At 36.2% G+C, this 21,924-nt stretch overlaps 2 protein-coding genes across 4 annotated transcripts; one reads left to right on the forward strand and one right to left on the reverse strand.

Annotated features, from left to right (window-relative positions):
- The first annotated feature begins 7,781 nt into the window (after window positions 1–7,781).
- On the forward strand, window positions 7,782–10,062 carry LOC133830004 (UDP-sugar pyrophosphorylase-like). The gene is made up of 3 exons (XM_062259881.1): window positions 7,782–8,353; window positions 8,525–8,649; window positions 8,726–10,062. The coding sequence occupies exons 1-3, from the start codon at window positions 7,798–7,800 to the stop codon at window positions 9,881–9,883; spliced, it is 1,839 nt and encodes a 612-aa protein (XP_062115865.1). The 5' UTR covers window positions 7,782–7,797; the 3' UTR covers window positions 9,884–10,062.
- Window positions 10,063–10,204: 142 nt separating this feature from the next.
- Window positions 10,205–12,587, reverse strand: LOC133830003 (protein TAPETUM DETERMINANT 1-like). 3 transcript variants are annotated; one of them, XM_062259880.1, is made up of 3 exons: window positions 11,685–12,587; window positions 11,330–11,461; window positions 10,205–10,725 (listed from the first exon to the last, which is right to left on the reverse strand). In XM_062259880.1, the coding sequence occupies exons 1-3, from the start codon at window positions 11,773–11,775 to the stop codon at window positions 10,367–10,369; spliced, it is 582 nt and encodes a 193-aa protein (XP_062115864.1). In that variant the 5' UTR covers window positions 11,776–12,587; the 3' UTR covers window positions 10,205–10,366. The 3 variants fall into 3 exon arrangements, with proteins under 3 accessions (XP_062115864.1, XP_062115863.1, XP_062115862.1); XM_062259879.1 differs by having other exon boundaries at window positions 11,679–12,587; XM_062259878.1 differs by having other exon boundaries at window positions 10,210–10,725; window positions 11,673–12,585.
- Window positions 12,588–21,924: the final 9,337 nt, after the last annotated feature.

A 21,924-nucleotide genomic window follows, 5' to 3' on the forward strand; every position in this document is an offset into this window, starting at 1 on the left:
ATGACGCCGAACTCCCAGTATCCACGTGGCCCACCGGTTGCTTTCCCGGTCGTTGCTGAACTTCAGGGTCATACTCATTTGAAACAGCGGTATGGTAGGCCCCCTACCCACCAGGTTGTTCCATCTCATTGTCGTGCATTGAGCGAGTGACCACCATGATGATATTTGATTGGGATTTTGTTGAAAGCACTAATATCAACTCTCAATGAAAGCACCAAACTGTTGATGCGGTTTTTCACCAATAGAGAATTAAGAAAATAACAAGGTTGAGTTAGTGCTTGATGATAAACCGAAATAAGAAAATAACTCTCAAGAGCACTGATCTTTTTACGTGGTTCAGTTGTTAAAATCCACCAAGTCCACGATTCTATATTATTATTTATTTTCTCTCTCTATTTTGGCAGAGTTTCGGTATTACAGAATAATCGTCGTTTTTCCTATCCAATATTCTTAGGTATTTATAGAGAAATTCCTTATATAAGATTGGGTAATAGCGTGAGTCAATCACAGATTTACATATTTATTACATTTAATATGAAATATTCCCATTCATACTAGGATATGATCTGATCATGAAATAAATAGTCTCCTAATATCTTGGACATTAAATATCACAGGCTGGCCATAAACGATCGTATAAAGTATCCGGGTCTTCGGGGATCTGCAGATATGCCAAATCTCCAAGTTACCACGAGCTGGATATACCGTCGAGCTCGTACTGTGGAGGTCGTGCCTTATAAATATTATAAGCTCGCGCTTATCAATTTATGCATCCCTAGCTTGTAAAACCGTCACGAAAACCGTGCTGTCTACGTGTAGAATACATGGACTCCTTAGCTATTTCTTCCATGCATTTATTTGCTAGCTTTACACGAGCTGAGTGAAAAACTCGTGCTGAAATTAGGATACACATATTCCAATGTGATTACGTTACTATAAATACGATTAGCTATATGCTCGGGATTTAATAGAAGTTTATATTAAACAAATAATCATGAAAATAAAACATGTGAGCAAAGTGATTGACTAAGTCAAAAAATGATTTCTATTCTTTTATTGATAATAAAATGAGATTACAAAGAATTTGGGTTTTAATTAAGACATAAAACCCCAACATCCATACCATTCATCTAAATGACTACAACGTCATATGGGACCAAATGCCCTAAATAAATGATTAATTAATTCATATCTAGGCCCATTTCCCAAGTACATGATTGATAAATCACACTGGGGCTCAACGTCCTAGGACCTGGGACTAATAAGTCACATCGAGGCCCATTGCCTTATCATTTGTATAACTATCCTTGGAGCTAGCCCAGCGTATCTGGCGCTTTAGTTTTCCACGACCATTGGCTCGAGCAAGCGTATAATGCGCTTCTGATTGGATCTAACCATATCGACCAGTGCTCTACGCGCTATTGCAGCCCTTGACTCATAAGTCAATGGTTTTCGACTAGCGCTCAGTGCTATTTTTCGTCCTTGACTGATAAGTCAATGCTTTTCGACTAGCGCTCAGCGCTATTGTCGTCCTTGACTGATAAGTCAATAATTTTCAACCAGCGCCCAGCACTATTTTTGTCCTTGACTGATAAGTCAATGCTTTTATCGAGTGTATAATGCTAACATGCATTTATTATATAGAAAGTATCCATATACAGAGCATTCAACATGCTTAATCAATAATCACATGCATAATCATAAGCATGCACATTTACAGGGGTCAATGCCCAATCAAAACTATATTCAACATTTGGGCCAAGCCCTAATCATGTACATCACGTAATGTGTGCAGTTTTCTTACCTCAGGTCCGAGTGTAATGTAAAATAAGAATGACTCTCGATCACGATCCTGATTCCGAGCCCCTAGCGATAACCTAGTCACAACCAAGTATAGAATCTCGTAAAAAAACGAGTAAATAAAGCCTTCCGGACTGAGTCCTAGCCCCCAGGACATCGAATCCTACTAAACCGGGTAGTAGGATCGATCTCGAGCATGTTTGAGTTCCCACACTCGAAACCTCCACGAGGCCCAAAATCCCTTAAGTGCCGCAGCCCCCAACCAAAATACCCTCTAACTTATCCTTAGCCTCCTATTGCCCTTAAGGGTAAACCCGTCATTTACCGCTAATCCTCAATTGGTCCTATAAGTTCCTAATTAATCCCAACGTGCCCAATTAATCACCAAATAACTGCCCATTAACCAATAAATCCCAAATACGCACTAAGTCCCCGAAATACTCCTAGGCTCACCCTGAGCCGGGTATTAAACTTCGTTATGACTATTCCGCTAATCCGCTCACTAGGATCGCCTCGAGATGAATACTGCAAATATATCTACATAATAATGTGGTCTCAATCATTTAACACATATAATCACATTTATGCCCTCAACGGGCCAAAATTACAAATATGCCCTTATTAATAAGAATGGACCCACATGCATATGTAATACCCATAAACATGCATATATATTCATATTATTATATAAATTATGTATGTCACGTAGTCACACATTTAATCAATCAATTTCACACATATATGTCCAAATATGTCCTCTTGGCACACTAATCAAGACACTAAGCCTTATTAGCATTTTTGGGACGTTACAATTTTGCTCTATGAGTGTTATCTTCTTGTAATGGACTATAAAGACTCAAAAAAAAATATTATCATTTTTTTTAAGTGGGTGGGACCCACCTGAGTTAAAAGAGTCAAAGGACTCTTTTTTTTCTTTTCTCCTTCTCTCTCCCCGAATCTTCTTCTCTCCTTTTCTTTTTCTTTTCTTTCCTTTTGTTTTTTCTCCAAACCAGCCATGGTCACAACCTAGTCGAACCATTGCCGGAGCGCCATTTTCAACATGCGTCGGAGCTACAGCTTCTTTGACCGGCGATGACAGCAACCCCAAAACTTGGTGACCATCGTTGCAAGGACGCGTCCGTACGACCACTCTGAAGTTTCGCTGTCGAAACTTTGAGGTGACTTTCTGGCGAACTCTGACCATCGTTCGGCGAGTGGGTGGCACCATTGGAATCACCGTCTTGAGAGGAACGTCGCCCACTAAGTCATTCTGGTCAACTCGCCATTTTCCTTCGGCGAGATTTTGGGTATCTCCGCCCCTTTGGAAGAGTTTTTCGACGACACCGGCGGTTGTTTGAGCTAATGAGTTGCATATTTGTGATGTAATCATTAAGGGGATTATTTTGATATATGACATGCATATATTCGTCGATGTTTCTGGTCCACTGCTCACTGCTGCCACCAACCGCTATTGTGCACCGCCTGGGTGAGGTTCTAGAACTTGAAATTTTAAATATGGTCATATTATATGTCGTTGGACACGATTTTGAATAAAGAATGCAATGATGATAATTGTTTTCTCATTTGATGCACGTAGGAAAAACATGATATTAAAATTGGACTAAATCATTCTAGAATCATCGTTAAGCTTAGGAGTGTCGCTTTGGACTCAGATTGAAAATTCTAAGGAGGTAGGGACTCAACTTGGTTCTCAGACTTATTTTATTTGTATTGGATTGCATTAAGCATATTCCAATTTTGATATTTATAAAATGTTTGAAAAATGGAAAACTTAATCTGCATGTTTTTCTGGACTATTCTGAGGGCACTGAGTGCCAAATATATTTTTGTTCACTTATTTATGTAGGTTATGATTTTTGGGTTTTATTCAAATGCAATTGTTATGATGCCCAATTTTCTAAAATATAAAGGGAATATGTTTCTTCCTTTTCATGTTTACCTACATTTGGTACTGATGAGAGTCATATTGATCATGATTTGTGCATGTTGTTGTTTCACGACCTAGTCTCTGTGTCATCATAGGTAGATCAGGTGTCCACTCACCTGTAGGTGTAAAGACCTAGCATCTGTATATAGGAAGTGTTCTGAGCCTCCCCCTTATGGTGGTTATCAGGTCCGGTTACCCGATTTAGGATGTCGGTTTTTCTATGGTGGGTAACGGGAACTAGGGATCTAGTGGACGGTGTGATGTGCATGTGTAGCTATGCTCTTATGATTATTCGTGGTTTCTCTCTATTTTGGTTTATACATGATGATATATGTTTTGTTTTCAAAGCTGACCATGCATGGGTTTTATTAAACTTTTTTGCTCCTATGATATTAGTTGTTTTCCTACGGGGCTTTATAAGCTCACCCCCTATGTCTCTCCCATTCCAAGAACCTAGTGAATAAGGTGAATTATTGATAGAGCCAATGTGTTTAACCTAGTTCTATTTAATGTCATAGTCCTATATTTTGAACATTATATATGTATTTAATTTCTGTATATCTCAATTAGTTGTGTAAAAGTTAGGAATGAGGAATGATAGATGGTAATTATTATTTTGGTGTTTTATGACTTATTAAATTTAACTATTTGGTGACTACATAACTGTGTGAGTATTATTGTTCTATATATAATAATAGATGATCCTGCTTTTATCATTAATATTTTTATATATAATTATAGGGATTATTCCATTATTTTTTACTTATAGTTTTGGTACTATTTACTATAAACCCAAGAATCATTTATAAGATTTATTTTACAACAAGAGTCAAAGTTTGATCTTTGACTACCTAAGTTATGGACATTACAAATCTGCCATAGCCAAGGGCTCGGATCATGACATGAACTATGTCTGATTGACATATTAATGGATATTACCTTTACCTGGTAAAAACATAGTAAGGACCAAGTTTCGTATAAAGCTCTGATAAACCATAAACAACAAATTACTATCTAAAGAGCAAACAAACAACAATATAGAGATCAATAGACTAGCGACATACAAGCCAACACCATGGTTATTAAGGAAAATTATATTGTCCAAGATAATATGAAGGGATAGAATATCAAGGATAATTACTACTAAGTCCTATACAGGAGAAAATCTAAAATGGAAATAGAAAAAACAAAAAAAATTAAATAACAAAGAAATAGTGAGATAATCCTTGTAGTGGCAATCAAACTACTCGCTAAAAGAACCCAACCCAAGCTTTGAGATAACAACATCCAACCACCACTGATCCATCCCTCAGCCTGGCTGAGTCAGCCACCACAAATCCACTTAAATCTGACGCGTCCGAGCCTTCAACAATTGTTGGACAAACCTAAGGATGGCAAAATGGGGCGGCGGGGCGGGGCGGGGCCCCGACCCGACGGGGCATCTTTGCCCCGGTAAAAACGGGGCGGAATTCGGGGCGGGGCGCCGCCCCGCCCCGCCCCGCTATGAATTTAAGCGGGGCGGGGCAGCCCCGACCTGCTAGGAATTTAAACGGGGCGGGGCCGCCCCGCCTCAATTTTTTTTTTTTTTTATACTCTAATTTAATTCTCTCATGCTACTTATATACATAGTACGTAAAATTGACATTTTATATGTGGTTTAGAATATTTTTAATTCTATATAGACTAGAAAGAATTATAAATATTGAAAAATATGTTTTATATAATTCATCCTTATTCTTGTATTTATTTTGTAAATGTTAAAATAAAAAAACAAAATATAATATTTGATGGTGTAGTTGATACCAAGTGTAAAATATAAATATTACAATAAAAAATAATATTTAGGCGTAGGGAAAATTCTAAAATTATAATTTAATGTTTCTTAAAAAAAAAAAAAAGTTAAATGGGGCAAATGGGGCGGGGCAGACCCGCCCGATTAAGCCGGGGCGGGGCGACCCGCTCCAAGAAACTAATCGGGGCGGGGCGGGGCAAAATTTTCGCGGGGCGGGGCGGGGCAGACCCGCCCCATTTACATCCCTAGACAAACCCTACATTACCAACACCGACCAGAGCCAAGCCCAAGTACATCGTTGACACAACAAGCCACTACAAGAGTTGTCGTGAAAGATAGCTAATACTATCAAAACTTGTGAGAACCAAAACTAAGAGGGAGGAGTTAGCCACCATGAGAGAGACACCCACTGAAAAACCACCCACCAAGGCACTTCCTTCCTAGCTAAAGCATGATCGACGCATAGCAGAGGTGCTGGTAGGACCATTGGCCGAGAGGAAGATAAAGAAAAAAAAAATCCTAAATCTGAGAAGGGAAGAAAGAGATTGAGAGAGAAGAAAAATGGAAGATGTTTTTCCAATCACCACATTTATGTAATGTATTTTAGCGTCTCTAATCTCTATATAATACTTAGATAGGAAGCCAAAAATTATATTTAGTGGGAGTAAACATTAATTCAAAATCAATTAAAAAAATACTAAATTTATCCTTAAAATATACATATTCAATAAGAACAAAACAAAACATTTCTATAAGAAGAAAAAAAATACTAGTTTTCAATTGATGAATCCCAAGTCACTTTGAAGTTCTTGAAAATTTGTTGATGGTTTATTATTAAAGTCTTTGTAATGAATTGGTTTTTTTTTTCTCTTTAAAATTTTAGTGTGGCCTAGAGTGGCTCTCTCACTGTGGATTGATATTTAAGACTAGACCTGAGAGTACGTACGTGACTGGAGCCTTGACTCGAGGGCAGGTGCTCTAGAACCAGAAATTGTTCTTGATATGATCTGTTAATGTTAAATAAATAAATGATGTATCTTCAAAAGATTAGTGAGACATCAAGTTCGGCACATCATATTTGTATTAGTTGTTTGTTTGGTAGTACGTACATTCACCTGCCATGCCAATATTATTTAATCCACAAAAATAGTGACTAAATTCTCACTGGTTATAATATGCGTAATGTAATAAGATTGACAATGAAACACGTGACAAAATGAGATATTAAAGACAATACTGACAGAATCAGAATATCTCATTTGAGAGAGCCTAATAGTGTTCAAAACTATTTTATTCATATATTATTTTCAATAACAAACTCATTCCCTTTGCCACATTCTTCCTTGGAAGAAAAAAAATACCCAACACTCCTTTTCCAGCCAAAAAAAAACCCCAACATTCCTCTAATCACAACTTTCCATTTTGTCCAGTTAATTAAAAAAAAAAACACTCGGTACAATTAATTACAAATTTGGACTTTTCTTCTCTTTATGAAGAAAGCATAAAATCCTGTCAAAGAACTCTTGAATAACAATAAATGCAACTGTCAGATTATATTAAAGGACTATTTTATAATAAGAAAAATACACCTTACTCAAATCATCCAAAAATATTACATAACCAAAAAAAAAATCTAATAAAATTTAAAACTTAAACAAAATGTAATTATCATTTTGATTGTATAAAATTTGTAAAGAGAAAAACCCATATATAAGACCTCCGCAAATGGTCCCCTCAAAAAAAAAAAAAAACCATACTATAATTAATATGATCAATCGGTTCAAAGCTCTATTCTCTCTCTGTCTTAAATGACTTTCCATAAACATCTTCTCTCAAATACTCTTATTTCCTCCTTTGAACTCTACAAACACTCACTTTTATTTTCTCATTTTCATGTTAATAAGAGTTAATTTAATTATTTTGTCAAAAAAAGTTAATTTATTTTAATAAGAACACGAAAATAGGAGAAGATAGAATAATGATTGTTGAGCAAAATACGTATCATTTTCTTGCTTAAACTATATATATATATATATTAAGTTATAAATCACGATCATTTACCATATACCTAATAAATATACTCAACCGTTCAAACAAAAACCATGGCAGCAGCAACGGAGGAGTTTTGACATAATCAAATCGACCAAATTTCATATTTCAGATCCACAATCAACTTGATATGATCATAACGAACAAACCCATTAATCCTTTCTCACCATTTCCCTAAACTTTCGTCGAAATCAGATCTTCATCATCAATGGCTTCCAACCTCCATATCAATGGCGATGTCACATCTTCTGTGCCTAATCTCGAGAAAAATCTCCACCTTCTTTCTCCTCACCAGGTTGAGATTGCCAAGACGTTGTTGGAGTTGGGACAGACTCATTTGTTCGAGCACTGGGCAGAACCAGGGGTCGATGACGATGAAAAGAGAGCTTTGTTTGATCAGTTAACTCTGCTCAATGCAAACTACCCTGGTGGTTTGGAATCATACATTAAAACCGCTAGAGAACTCTTAGCAGATTCAAAAGCTGGGAAGAACCCATTTGATGAATTCACACCTTCAGTTCCAGAAGGTGATATCTTAACTTTTGGTGATGATAACTTCATCAAATTTGAGGAAACAGGTATTAGAGAAGTTGAGAAAGCTGCATTTGTTCTTGTTGCTGGTGGTCTTGGGGAACGTTTAGGCTATAATGGAATTAAGGTGGCTCTTCCAAGAGAGACTACTACAGGAACTTGCTTTTTACAACATTACATTGAATCTGTTTTGGCTCTCCAAGAAGCTAGCTATGGCTATAGCCTCAAACAAGGTCAGTCAAGCATGTTATACACCTTGCATATATAGTGGTTGGATTAGGAATAGTGATATGTCACTCTCACAACAGTTCACACTAAACTCGATATTTGTTATCAATTTCTTGTTAATGCTACATTGGGTTATCTTCTTATTTCTGTAACTTTTTAATAATCTGTAGGTGAAGGTAAAAAAAAGACTATCCCTTTTGTAATAATGACATCAGATGACACACATTCTCGCACTCTGCACCTTTTAAAATCAAATTCTTATTTTGGGATGGAACCTACTCAAGTAAAGCTTCTGAAGCAGGTATAAACATCCATTGAGCCATTAATGCCTTACTACTGTTACTACTGATGTTATAATCGAGTATTTTTAACTACAGGAAAAGGTTGCATGTTTAGATGATAATGAAGCCAGGCTTGCATTGGATTCACATAACAAGTACAGGATTCAGACTAAACCTCATGGCCATGGAGATGTGCATTCCCTTCTGTTCTCTAGTGGTCTACTCAATGTTTGGCATGGTGCTGGTTTGAGATGGGTTCTATTTTTTCAAGATACAAATGGGCTTCTTTTCAATGCAATTCCAGCAGCAATAGGTGTCAGTGCTACCAGACAATATGAGGTTAATTCTATAGCTGTTCCTCGCAAAGCAAAAGAAGCCATAGGTGGGATTACTCGACTTTCTCATGTTAACGACGGGAGGACAATGGTGATAAATGTGGAATACAACCAGCTTGATCCCCTGCTTAGAGCCACTACTGAACATCCTGATGGAGATGTGAACTGTGAGACCACTGGCTATTCTCCTTTCCCAGGAAATATAAACCAATTGATATTGGAACTTGGCCCTTATATCGAGGAGCTCACAAAAACCAAAGGTGGGATAAAGGAGTTTGTGAACCCAAAGTACAAAGATGCAAGCAAAACTTCATTTAAATCTTCAACAAGGCTGGAGTGTATGATGCAGGATTATCCAAAAACACTGCCTTCTACAGCTAGGGTTGGATTTACAGTAATGGATGCATGGTTTGCGTATGCACCTGTGAAGAACAACCCTGAGGATGCTGCTAAGGTACCAAAGGGAAATCCATATCATAGTGCCACTTCCGGAGAAATGGCCATCTATCGTGCTAACAGTCTCGTCCTTAGAAAGGCTGGTGTCTACATAGCTGATCCGGTACCAGAGGTCTTTAATGGACAGGAAGTTGAAGTGTGGCCTCGGATCACATGGAAGCCTCAATGGGGTCTCACGTTTTCTGATATCAAAAAGAAAATTAGTGGTAGTTGTTCAATTTCTCAGAGGTCTACTATGATTGTTAAGGGCCGTAATGTTTTTATGGAAGGTCTATCATTGGATGGCGCTCTTGTCATTGATGGTGATGTCGTTGAAGAAGATGCAGAGGTAAGAATAGGAGGTTCGGTACAAAACAAGGGTTGGACCATTGAAAAGGTAGATTATAAAGATACTTCAGTAGCTGAGGAATTAAGAATCAGAGGTTTTAGAATCAAAAGAGTTGAGCAGCTGGAGAAGAATTAAAGTGCAGGCAAGTTCATCTTGAATCCTTAATATTCTAAGGTCAGAGTCCAAGGTAGAATTCTACTCTCATTCATTTTCACTTGGTAACTTTTTCTCGAGAGCTAAAGTTTGCCTGAGAAAATATGAGCTGTTACATGCATCTTTTCGTATTCCATAGTTTTTGTAATAATACGCTATTTGCTTCATGCGTGACTTTTGTCTTTATATGATAAGTAATAAATGAAATAGGATTATTGTGGTTTTGATTCCTTATCCAAAATGATTGAACTCAATATATAAAGACAAAAACTGCTATATATTTAGAGAGAGTATATATATAGAGAGTAGTATTAATCTGCTTTTATGAAAATAATAGCCCCACGGACAACAAGACCCCACCCCAGTCCATGGACCAATCAAATAACCCCATTTACAGCTAAAAAAAACCCTCTTCTCATCTCTTATGTGGTAACTATAGCCTATATATCTTGTATATTATATTATCTAATGGCACTTAACGGAGGAAACCGATAAAGGAAAGGGTCTAGTGGTGGCATACTTGAAATTGAGCACACCACCATTGAGCAAGGGCCCGCCATCCTTGACAAGGCAGTCATCAAAATTGAGGCGCTTGAAGATCTTTGGGTTGACGAAAGTGTCTGAGCTGAACCACCCACATTTGAGGTGTATGCGAGAGATGTTGCAGCCAGTGAAGCAATTATTTACGATCTCAACAGTGTAGGTTGGTATGCCACTCCACATAGGGTCCGTGGGGCTTTGGCTCACAGTAATGTCCGAGATCGAGCACTTAGCTGACTCATCACCCCTGATTCGGTCCGGTTCCACTCTTGAAGCTTCTTTCTCTGTGGAACAAAATAAATAATAATTAAATAAATTGTAACAGTGAAAAGGTTATAATGTGCATTAATGATATTCCACTTTTCAGCGAACTTAATTAAACACGTCATACTGAATATTAAAAAACCAACAATTGGGGAGGTGGTCTAGAGACAAAACATACTTTTGGGACGTGATTCTTGATATCTATACACGACAAAACAGACAAAAAAAAAAGGGAGAGAGAGAGAAAAAAAGTGTAATATAAAGATAACTCGTCTTGCTTTTTTTTCTTTCTTTTTACTCTGCTTCCTAATCATATGAATTAATTATTAGTTTATCACTTAAAATAACTTTACATTTTTTTTCAAAAGGAAATGAACATGAACAATTATTTAAAAGTTAACGCAACTGTCAAATTAGGCCAACTAATTATGCCCCCATTACTAAAATTCAATGATAATTCACACACACACACACTGAACTCACTTCCAAGGCACCAAACTCTTCTAATTTTTTTATTTTTTTTTAAAAAAGGTAAACATAAAAGAAAAGTGTACAGTTAGCTCAGGCGCACGTTAGCATTAACCATAACGAAAATGGGCATGCACCTCTGACAATTGTGCTTACCACTAAGCAGCTTGCGGTGAATTTCTGTTGTACCAGTAACACTAGCCACGAGCGGAATGCCCTCTCCCCCTTCACCACGACTCTGTAGAGACCCTAATTCTCCATTGATGGAGCTTCGTTCATGGCCCAGAACTTTAAGAAAGATAAAATTGACCAGAAATTAAGACAACTTTTTAAGAAAATTTAAATAATAATAATACTCTTAATTATTAAAGAAAAAACAAAAAAGAAGAAAAAAAAGCATGAAAATCAATCATGGTGGTAGCTAAAAGAAAGGTAAAGACCGGACAAAATGGTGATTATAAACAAAAAAAAATGTATATGAATCGTGTTAGAAAAGTACCCGTACAATTACATGGTGAAACCGTGATGAAGAGAAATAATACGGTGAAGAAGGGGACCGCCGCGGCGAGTACCTTCGTTGATGAGGACTGAGTTGAAGTCATCTCCAGTAATGGAAGATAGCGATGTGATAATATCCGACCCGCTCTCTCTCTAGAACCCTGTTTTTGGAGAGAGACAGATAGTTTTAGATATGAAAGTGAACAGTATAGCGTTCGTATGCGTGTGTGTATATATTTTTATATATATATCACATCAAAGGCGATCAATCAATCTAACTCAGAAGAATATCAGTAGAGCCGTCGATTTTATGGAAAAAGCTCTCTCTCTCTCTCTCTCTAAAGTTAACATTTGACTTCGTGTAATTAAAAAGACTCACGGGGCTAAGGTATATACACCGCCAGTATACATATTTATAGGCTAAGGTTAGTGGTACTGTTGGATAGGGCAAACAACGACGACGCCATTAAAAACCAGACCAAAACTTACGTTTGCTTCGAAACAAAGCACAACAAAAGCAAATAAATAAATAAATTGAATAATTAATTAATAAAAAAAAAAGAAAAAAACTCAAATCTCGAAAATCTCAATCAACTAGTAATGATTTTACCGGATATAATATATTTCTCGAATAAAACGAAGCGTCGCGAAGAAGAAAGATAATTGAAAACGAAAACGAAAATTTTCCGGAATAAGAAAGGAAAAAAAAAAGATTTCCCGGGAAAAGTTGATAAAAGGACAAATTAGAGAGCGAGTAGCCGAGATCTGTAACAGTACTATAGTAATAGTACTATTAATGCAATGCTTTCTCTACATACGACCACATTCACACCAAACCGAAAAAGTCTAGCACAAATTGCAGATATATATATACATATATATATTGATGTTAATGATCAGACAAAAATGGCAGCAACAGTACTAGAAAAAATTATGGAAAGACATATTTGACAAAGCACCACAACCCCAAAAGCCGATCTCTCCCTTCTTCCCTTGGATTAATTTCACAAACAACAACAGCAATAACTATGTATATATACATTAACTATGCATCTACAGCTTGTAATACCTTTGGATCGCTGTGTTCAGTGTTGAGGAATTAGGGTTTTTGTCTTTTGAGTTGGAGCAACTGAGTGAGAAGAACTAAAGTGAAGAAGACAAGGAGGCTCTCTTATATTTATACACATTTATATATATGATTAATGAATTAAGAGATTCGGTGTATTTAAAATATGACTAACAAATTAATAAAATTGGTAAGTTTTAAGCTTATTTTTTCAACGTTAATATTTTTATATTTGATAAATTTCTCATTTCATTACATAAACATTAATTATAATACATAAAATATTGATTTTATATATATACGGAAAGTAAAGAATAATTATTATTATCATTCATCGAATCTTTTTTGACATTTATAACGGTACACCGTACACATAATTAAATTATAAATACTGTAATATAATTTAGGTGTGTGATTTGTATAACATTATTCCTAAATAAAATTCAGGCATGTTTTTATTATTATGATTATATTAATATTTCATTTATTTATTAATTAATGTAATGAAAGATTGGTGCTGTTAATGACATAAAATCAATCAAGAATTCAAGCGTGTGACGTTGGAATTGCCCCAGCTAACCAACAAAAAAAAGAACAATTATTCCACTGTCTTTGTCTCCTAATTTATTAATTTATTTATTTTTGAAAGAGTTTCCTAGTTCAATTCGGTGGGTCCCATATAGCATCTCACATATTTTTGTATTGGGGCAGCTTAACTGATATACAGTGTAATTATTAGAGCATTTTGTAAATTTTAAAAAAAATTCAAATAATTTACCATAATGATAATAAAGTTTAACACATGTTGTTTTTCATGTTCATACAAAAATTAATTATGAATACAATAATATGTTTGAACTTAATTTTTGACATTTTAAATTATTCAGAATTTTTTAAAAATTTGTAAAATATTCTAAATGACTACAATATATACAGTTATAAAAAAATCACATCAAAAATTATCCACATATCAGAAATACAAAAGAATTCCACCAATGGAGTTTTTTTTCAAGCCTCTACCATTGAAATTATGGCTACAAATTAATAGTGATTTACATAATGTATTAAAGTGATTAAAAATTATGCAGAAACAATAATAATAAAGATGATTAAGTATGATTCGATTACCTTGGGAGGAGTTTCAGCTTATTTGCATATCCCAGAAGAAAATGTAAGAGCAGAGATAAAGGCACAATTTATATTAATTTCTTAACTCTATGACATTTATTGAAGAAAAAAAAGAAGTAGAAAGAGGCCACAATTTGTAAGTTGCTCTCCCAATCCATGTACCATACTTAGATTCCATGCAAACAACTTAATGTCTATTAATAACATGACCAACTTAATCCAATTACAACTTTAATTTATCTAAAATATTAATAGTTATCAATTGATTACAACCAATTGACTTTATCAACTTTGGTCATCACAGTTTGTTATTTCCTCGTTTTCATCCCCCAAAAATATAATATAAACATATTTGGAGTGAAACTATAATCCAACTATCCAACCAATGAAGCAATCCAAAATAGTGTGTCCATCTACCCATCCCTCAATTCTGTTTAAAGTTGGCTAAAGTGGCATTCCGTGAAGGTTATTAGGCCTTAGTGGATTTTCGAAAAGAAAAAAAAACTTAAGAGTATCTCCAATACAAGATGTAAATTTTGTGACAAATTTGGCACAAAAAATGAATCAATGTTATATTAGGCTCGATATTTTTGCAATTGTGCTCCAATGCACAAGATACAAATTAACTAAAAAAATCAACAATGCATTTAATATTTATTTATAATATACAAAAAGTATTTTTTTTTCATTTTTTATTGTAAAAAAGTAGTAATTAATTGTTAATTGATAAATCAATGGCAATATGGTAAATAAAAAAATGACATTTATTGTTGTTGAAGCGCACCAATATTTTATTTATTTATTAATTTGTGTGCTTTATTTTTTTTAATTAATTGTTAAGTGTTAGAAATTTATTTTTATTTGTTTGAATTGTTTAGTAGAAATTATGTGAGTTAAAAATTGTTAGTTGTTTTATTTAATTACTTTAATTTGTAAGTTCATGAGTTTTGGTTGTGTGCACCAAGGTGCATGGTTAGTAGAGATGCACTTGAGTACTTGTGTGTGTGCATGTGCATGGTGAGCATGCAATAGACTACCATGTGTTTTCCCATTTTATTTATCTATTTATTTATTTTATTCAAAAAGGAGAAATAAGAAAATTCAGTGGTAATGATTTGAAGCAATTTTGGGAAAGTTAGAAATTTGGGTAATGAAGTGTGAAAGGCCTTAAGTTGGCCTAGTATGAGAGATAGCGGGGGAGAGGGAGAGTGCTCGGTCAAGGCTAGGGGGAATGTATAGGAAAGTTTCCATTTTGAAGACAAAATAATTGGCAATTTCATGAATTATGGGAGAGGGAATCAAGGGGATTAGAATTGGGACTTACCCTTTTCCCATTAGCTAGGGTTCGATCACTAGGGCCTTTATAAAGGCAAAGAGAACTTGAGGGTTCCCATTTTGGCTTGGCTCCCGTGTGCATAGAGGAGAAAGAGAGAGAAGAAGGCACGAAAAGGAGGAGAGAAAGAAAGACGAAAAGAAGAAGAAGGATGAGAAGAGGAAGATTTCGAAAACCCTAGGTATGTGTTCTTGGATTAGTGGTTTGAATCCCCTAAGTTATCTTCTTATCTTCTTGATGCTAAAAATTTTCTTCTTTTCTTTGTTGTAATTTTAGAAACCCTAGGTGCATCAAAGATGGTGACCATAGTTATTTTGAGTATCTATCAAAGAAGGTAATGGAAATCTCTAGCTTTGATTGTTGATTTGTTGTTGTGATAAATTTTGTTTATGATTTTAGGTGTTGTTTGTAGTTTTGAGAAGACATAATTATGATATATGGTGATATGTTGATTTTGGTAGTTTTGATGGGTGGTGTTATGGTGGTTTCAGCCAACAAGTGTATAGGTTTTGTTTTATATATATATATATATATATATATATTTGTTTGCTATTTTGTTGAATGCATGTTATAGGGTCGTGATGTTCATGTTGAAATTGGGTAATCATGTCTATTGTTTGAGTGAATGGTTATATATTTTATAAGAAAGCATGATGATAGTTTGAATGTTAAAATTTGCTAAAGGATTCTATGTATTTTCGGCATAGAACATGATTTGGACTCTTGTGGTTGAATAGATTGATTTTATGAACATGCTTATGAAATTTGTATGTGGTAATGATGTATTATTAGGAAGCATGCCAGGGTTGTATTTGTGTTGTGTTTATATTTTGGTAACTTAAGGTTTCATGAAGATTATTAAGAGTTTTGACTTGAAATTTTCTTAAGTTTCATGTTGAAATATTGATATTCAAAAGATCTTTTAAATTTTATAATATTTAAAATAAAAAATTTATATTATAATGTTGTATGTCTTTGGATCATGATGTTGTGGAGTGACTAAAATGAAACAATTGAAAAAAAAAAAAAAAAAAAGGAATGGAAGTGTATGTGGGTTTCAACCTTATGAGTTTTGGTAGGGTTTAGAGTGGTTTGATTTTGTGTTGATTAATTTGTGTGCTAAATGTAATATTGTGTTGTACAAGTGTAGGAGAATGTTAGGGTAAATTGATAAATTATTAAAAGCATTATAAGCATTGTTTTAACATGTTATGTGATTTTATGCTTGTTGTTTTTTTTTATTATTATTTGATGATGATGATGAATCAATGATTTTATATAAACAAAAGACATTTTATTTCATATGTTAATGGAGTTTTTATCAAATTAAACACATGCAATTTTTTTTTAGGTTTTGTGATAAAAGATATGGTTTTAGTACAATTATGTGATTTTAATTAAATAAAAAGCTTGCTGGAATTTTTGGTTTATTTAGAGAAAATGTTTTTTAAATAATATAAGTAAAGCATGTGTTTAAATAAAGTAAAACTTAGGCTATGTATATGATAAATGTGATTTTTTTTCACACCTTAAATATGTATTTTCACAATTATACTTTTGCAATTTTTTTATTTATATACAAAATAATTTATTAAAATTATTTCTTAAGGTGATCAATGAATTTATTTAATAACGTTAAGTAACTACAAATTTTTGTCACATTCTTTTAATTTTATTAAATAATGAATGGGATTATTTTTTTTATGCAAAATTAAAGCTAATGAATTATTTTAGTAAAGTAAATCTTTGTAATAAAGTTTATGAATGAAAAATATGTGATTTAAATGAGTAATGAAGTAATAATTTAAGTGGCAAATTATTTTATACTTGCTGAATTTTTTTTAAGGAAATGGCTATAAAATGAACAAGTAGAATTATCAACTTGAACGTTAATTTTAAGAATACTCTCACGTATGCATGTTATATGCAAGTGTATTTTTATGGTTAAACGTATGCCTATTATTCAAACGTATAATTTTTGTTTTGTAACCATGAATGATTAATTGTTAGAATTTACATTATTCTCTATGATTTTATGTGACGTTGTTGTGTGAATAGAGTTGCAGTGCAACTTGTGCCACGTGTGCATGACCCATGCACATATGGGGTGGGGTATGTATGTTGGGCATGTGTATTCTTACGTGATTATAAAAACGAATGTTCGATTATAGTTTTAAGCTCGTTGTGACGTACCTGCACTTTGTTGGGAAACTTATACAGGATCTTTTTTTATTTTCATGTAGATCTAATATTAACACAAGTTAATATGAGACAACCTAGAATATGTTTCTAAAATTGAATTCAAAGAAAAATAATGAGAAGAACACTTACATTATACGCAGCGGAATGAATGAGTCATTCCTTCAATTTCTCTAACCCTTGCATCCTTTCTGTTGCAGAGTATTACCAAGAAACTGAATCGTTCTTCAATTTTCTTCATTCCAAAGTATCATTGGAATCACCTAGACTAGGGTGAGAAATTCTCAACACATGAGATAGAAACAGAGAGAAGAAGAATAGAAGAGAAAAATTGAGGCTTAGAAAAGGACTTATGCTGTAAAGAGAATCTAAAACCTAGAGCATCAAGACTAGATCTTTTGATCTTTTCAAAAACTTGTGATTCACCTTATGTTTTCAACTCTCTTAGCATTCCTTTTATAGACTCAATCAAGTCATTTATGTAATTAAAAAATCAATAAAATAATTGTAACGACCCAAAAAATTGCTAATAAGGCTTAAGGGCATCGATTAGTGTGTCGTGAGAGCATAATTGGTATATATGTGAATAAATGATTAAATGCATGATTATGTGGCATGCATGATTATATGGATATGATTAAATTCATGTGTGGAAGCCAAAAATCCACCAAGGAAAAAATCTCTGATCCCTAGTTGAAATATATGGCTAAGGGTCACTTAGTCCTGCTTCGGGCTCAGGCCTAAAGGTCTTGTGAATACGGGAGATTTTCCCAAGAAAAACATCACATTATGGGCCATGAAGTTTGGCCTTGCTAGGCTTAGGGGGCAACAAAACATCACAAGAAGATGGGTGCACAAGGCCCTCACATAGCACGGCCCGGAGTGCCTACGCCAGGTTGACGTGCCCAAGGGTCAAGAAGCATTCACATGGATAAGGGGCCTCGATGAAAATGACTTATTTCCACCTCCGTGCAAAGGGAGCCTCACATAGCGAGGCCCTATATGCCTTGACGCTGAAGGTTTTCGATGGCACCCGAGACATACGCCCACCTTTGTGCAAAGGGAGCCTCGCTCATATGCCTTGACGTCGAAGGTTGTCGATGGCACCCGAGACGTACGCCCACCTCCGTGCAAAGGGAGCCTCACATAGCGAGGCCCTATATGCCTTGACGCTGAAGGTTGTCGATGGCACCCGAGACATACGCCCACCTTTGTGCAAAGGGAGCCTCGCATAGCGAGGCCCCATATGCCTTGATGTCGAAGGTTGTCAATGGCACCCGAGATGTACGCCCACCTCCGTGCAAAGGGAGCCTCGCATAGAGAGGCCCCATATGCCTTAACGCCGAAGGTTATCGAGGGCACCCGAGACGTACGCCCACCTTCGTGCAAAGGGAGCCTCGCATAGTGAGGCCCCATATGCCTTGACGTCGAAGGTTGTCGAGGGCACCCGAGACGTACGCCCACCTCCGTGCAAAGGGAGCCTCACCTAGCAAGGCCCTATATACCTTGACGCCGAAGGTTGTCGAGTGCACCCGAGACGTATGCCCACCTTCGAGCAAAGGGAGCCTCGCATAGCGAGGCCCTATAGGCCTTGACACCGAGAGCTGCTGAGGGAACCCGAGTCTCACACCTGCCCCCGCGCGAGGGTCTCGTGCCAAAAGGCCTCTTGTATAGCAAGGCCCTCGCGAGGTCTCCTGTGCAAATCGTGATCCTCAGCCTCGACTAAAGCACTCCATGCCTTGGTGAAGAGACTCTACTTCCTTTCCTGAAGTAAGTACCACTAGCGAGGCACGATAGGTGAAGACAACTGAATATGTCATTCACGATAACTCACAAGCTTTCCCCCACTTAGCAAAATACAAGGAAGCTTGGAGAAAAGATGTATCTTGGAAATGTAAGAAGGACCATTAGATACAAGGCACGCGTACGGGTACGGGACGTACGACCCTGGGAGATGCAGAGGCGTGGCTTTGACATTAGTGCCCGACAAGTAGTGGTGGTACAACTCGGTGCAAGGAGTGGTGGCAGACCTGCACACCTCTGACCATGTACCCACAACCGACACCATGATCCTCTACTCCTCTACACCATGCACCACTACTCTGACAAAGTACAAATGACCTATTTTGTCCTTTGGGACCACCTTGTATCAGGGGCCATTAGAGCCCATCTATAAATAGGTTTCGACCCCTCAAATGAGGGGGTTGGAAAATTCATGGTATACTCATGTTATTACGCAATATACGAATGTTTACTCCATTGGTTGTCTACACTTGTTCTTCCTCAAGTCTATTCTAAGTCCTTATCTAGCTATCTTCCTACTTACCTTTGAGTTTTCTGACCTAACATTGTTGATGATTTCTCACCATCAACAGTTTGGCGCCGTCTGTGGGAAGGACGACTATCAAGTCGTTGTTCTTCCATCAATTTTGACAAGAAAAAAGGCCAAGGCATTCAAAACGCCTACGGGAATCTTATAATATTGAGATCCACCTTGACGGAGGCCTACCGAAAGCCTCCAGAAGAGACCCTCCGCCACCTGAGAATGGAGACATGCCAGTGAAACATTCAACCCCTGGAGAGGAGAAGGAGGCAACACCCCTGGCAGTCCAACCTAGGGGAGGTCATCGTGAAACATCTACGACCCGTGTGGGTGGCCTGAGTACGCACCCTCCTCCTCAACCACCGATTGCACCACGCTCTAGCCAGCGGGATCCATGCCTCTCTTTGCACAGGCCCGACAACAGTTTGCGGGTGCACTCTGTGAGTCCCAGCTCTAGAACTCGCTTTTACGATAATGAGATACGCGAGTTGCACATAAAAAATAGAAGGCTGGAAGATGCAATAGAGAATATACAGGAGGTGTTGAATTGTTATATTATTTCATATAATATAATATTATATTAAATAATGTGACAAAGTGTGATTTGTCACACCTTGTAACATATTATTGAGAGTCACAAAATTGGACACATGTGTGTGCCCAAATGTGACATATTTTGGAGTTACAAGATCAGTTACAAATTTGTAACTCCCAAATATTACCCAATAATGTGTATATTATATGTTACACATTTGAGATTGGATTTCACAAAGTCATGATGATATATGACTGTTGGAAACATGTTTTTAACTCCCAATGGGTGTTTGGAGGTTACAAAATCATGTGGAAAATGATTTGGGACGTTTTGGAACGTTTTGGAAAAATTTACATTTTTGGCTGAAAAAAAGCTGTGGTCGCGGCCTGGGGGACAGAGGCCAGTGGCCGCGACCACTGATGATCCTGGCCGCGGCCAGTGAGGCTGACAGCCTATGTGAATTTCAATTTTTTTCCAAATTGAACGGTTCTAACATCCCAAATAACTCCCAAATCTCCATTTTAATTTCATAAACATCCAATTAAACATTGGTAACAATCATGGGGGTTGGTGGAATTTGAAATTCAAAGGGGTATCTCAAACTCTATAAATAGGAGCCTAATGCTCACTTGTAAGACACACCATTTTTCATCCACAAAGCACTTGGCTGGAAAATACACTTTGAGGCTTGATTATTCCAAAAAGCATTTCCAAAAATCTGTGAGAGATCCCTTAGTGCTTGAGTTAGGGGGAAATAAGCTTTTGGACAAAGGTTTTAAACATTGTTCAAGTTGGTGATCCCCACTACTCTACACTTTGGTAGTGTGAGAGTTTGTTTGTGTTTTCATTCTTTTGTTCCTCTTGTTCTTCCTTTTTACTTGTATTATTATAGTATTAAGTTTGTAATCTTCTTCTTCTACATCTTTCTATTTACTTGTATTTTGAGCAATTGAGTTGTAATATTATTTTAATCAATCATCTTGTCCTTTGTATTTTTTTGCATAGAGTTGTATTTTGGTTTTCCATATTTCCATTGAGCAATAAAACATATTTTCCTAACAATCAAAAACTTATTTACTTTGTTTCAATGGAAGGGGAGACCATCAAGATCATGAACCAAGACCTAGTGAGGTTGGATAGCTTTGATGGATCCAATCTCACTAGGTGGCAAGACATGGTGAAATTTCTTTTGACAACACTCAAGATAGCCTACATCCGTGAGTCATCCTTGACACCTCTAGCCGAGCCATCCGACAAAGACACTCCCGAGGAGGTGGAGAAAAGAAGGAAGAGAGAAGAGGACAACCTTCTTTGTAGTGGTCATATCCTTAATGCCCTATCTGATAGGTTATATGACCTCTATACCAATACCAAATCTGCGAAGGAGATTTGGGATGCCTTGGAGAGTAAGTACGAGGCTGAGGAAGAAGGTACAAGAAAGTTCTTAATTTCTCAATATTTTGAATTTTCTTTCATTGATGGGAAAACTCTTTTACCTCAAATTCATGAGTTACAAGTGATTGTGAACAAGTTGAAAGTTCTCAAGATTGAGCTTCCCGAGGCCTTCCAAGTTGGTGCAATAGTGGCAAAATTACCACCAACTTGGAGGAGCTATAGGAAAAGAACCCTCCATAAGAATGAGGATTACACTTTGGAAGAGATTCAAAAA

Source organism: Humulus lupulus, chromosome 4, assembly GCF_963169125.1.
Source record: "Humulus lupulus chromosome 4, drHumLupu1.1, whole genome shotgun sequence".
In the NCBI taxonomy this organism is placed as follows: Eukaryota; Viridiplantae; Streptophyta; class Magnoliopsida; order Rosales; family Cannabaceae; genus Humulus; species Humulus lupulus.

Bases quoted from the DNA above. Each gene is read 5' to 3' on its own strand.
- LOC133830004 (XM_062259881.1), top strand. From the start codon at position 7,798: ATGGCTTCCAACCTCCATATCAATGGCGATGTCACATCTTCTGTGCCT. The intron at 8,354-8,524 runs GTCAGTCAAGCA...CTGTAGGTGAAG, and splicing joins TGGCTATAGCCTCAAACAAG to GTAAAAAAAAGACTATCCCT. The intron at 8,650-8,725 runs GTATAAACATCC...TTTTAACTACAG, and splicing joins AAGTAAAGCTTCTGAAGCAG to GAAAAGGTTGCATGTTTAGA.
- LOC133830003 (XM_062259878.1), bottom strand. From the start codon at position 11,775: ATGACTTCAACTCAGTCCTCATCAACGAAGGTACTCGCCGCGGCGGTC. The intron at 11,462-11,672 runs GTACTTTTCTAA...TCTTTCTTAAAG, and splicing joins TTCACCATGTAATTGTACGG to TTCTGGGCCATGAACGAAGC. The intron at 10,726-11,329 runs GTAAGCACAATT...TTTGTTCCACAG, and splicing joins TCACCGCAAGCTGCTTAGTG to AGAAAGAAGCTTCAAGAGTG.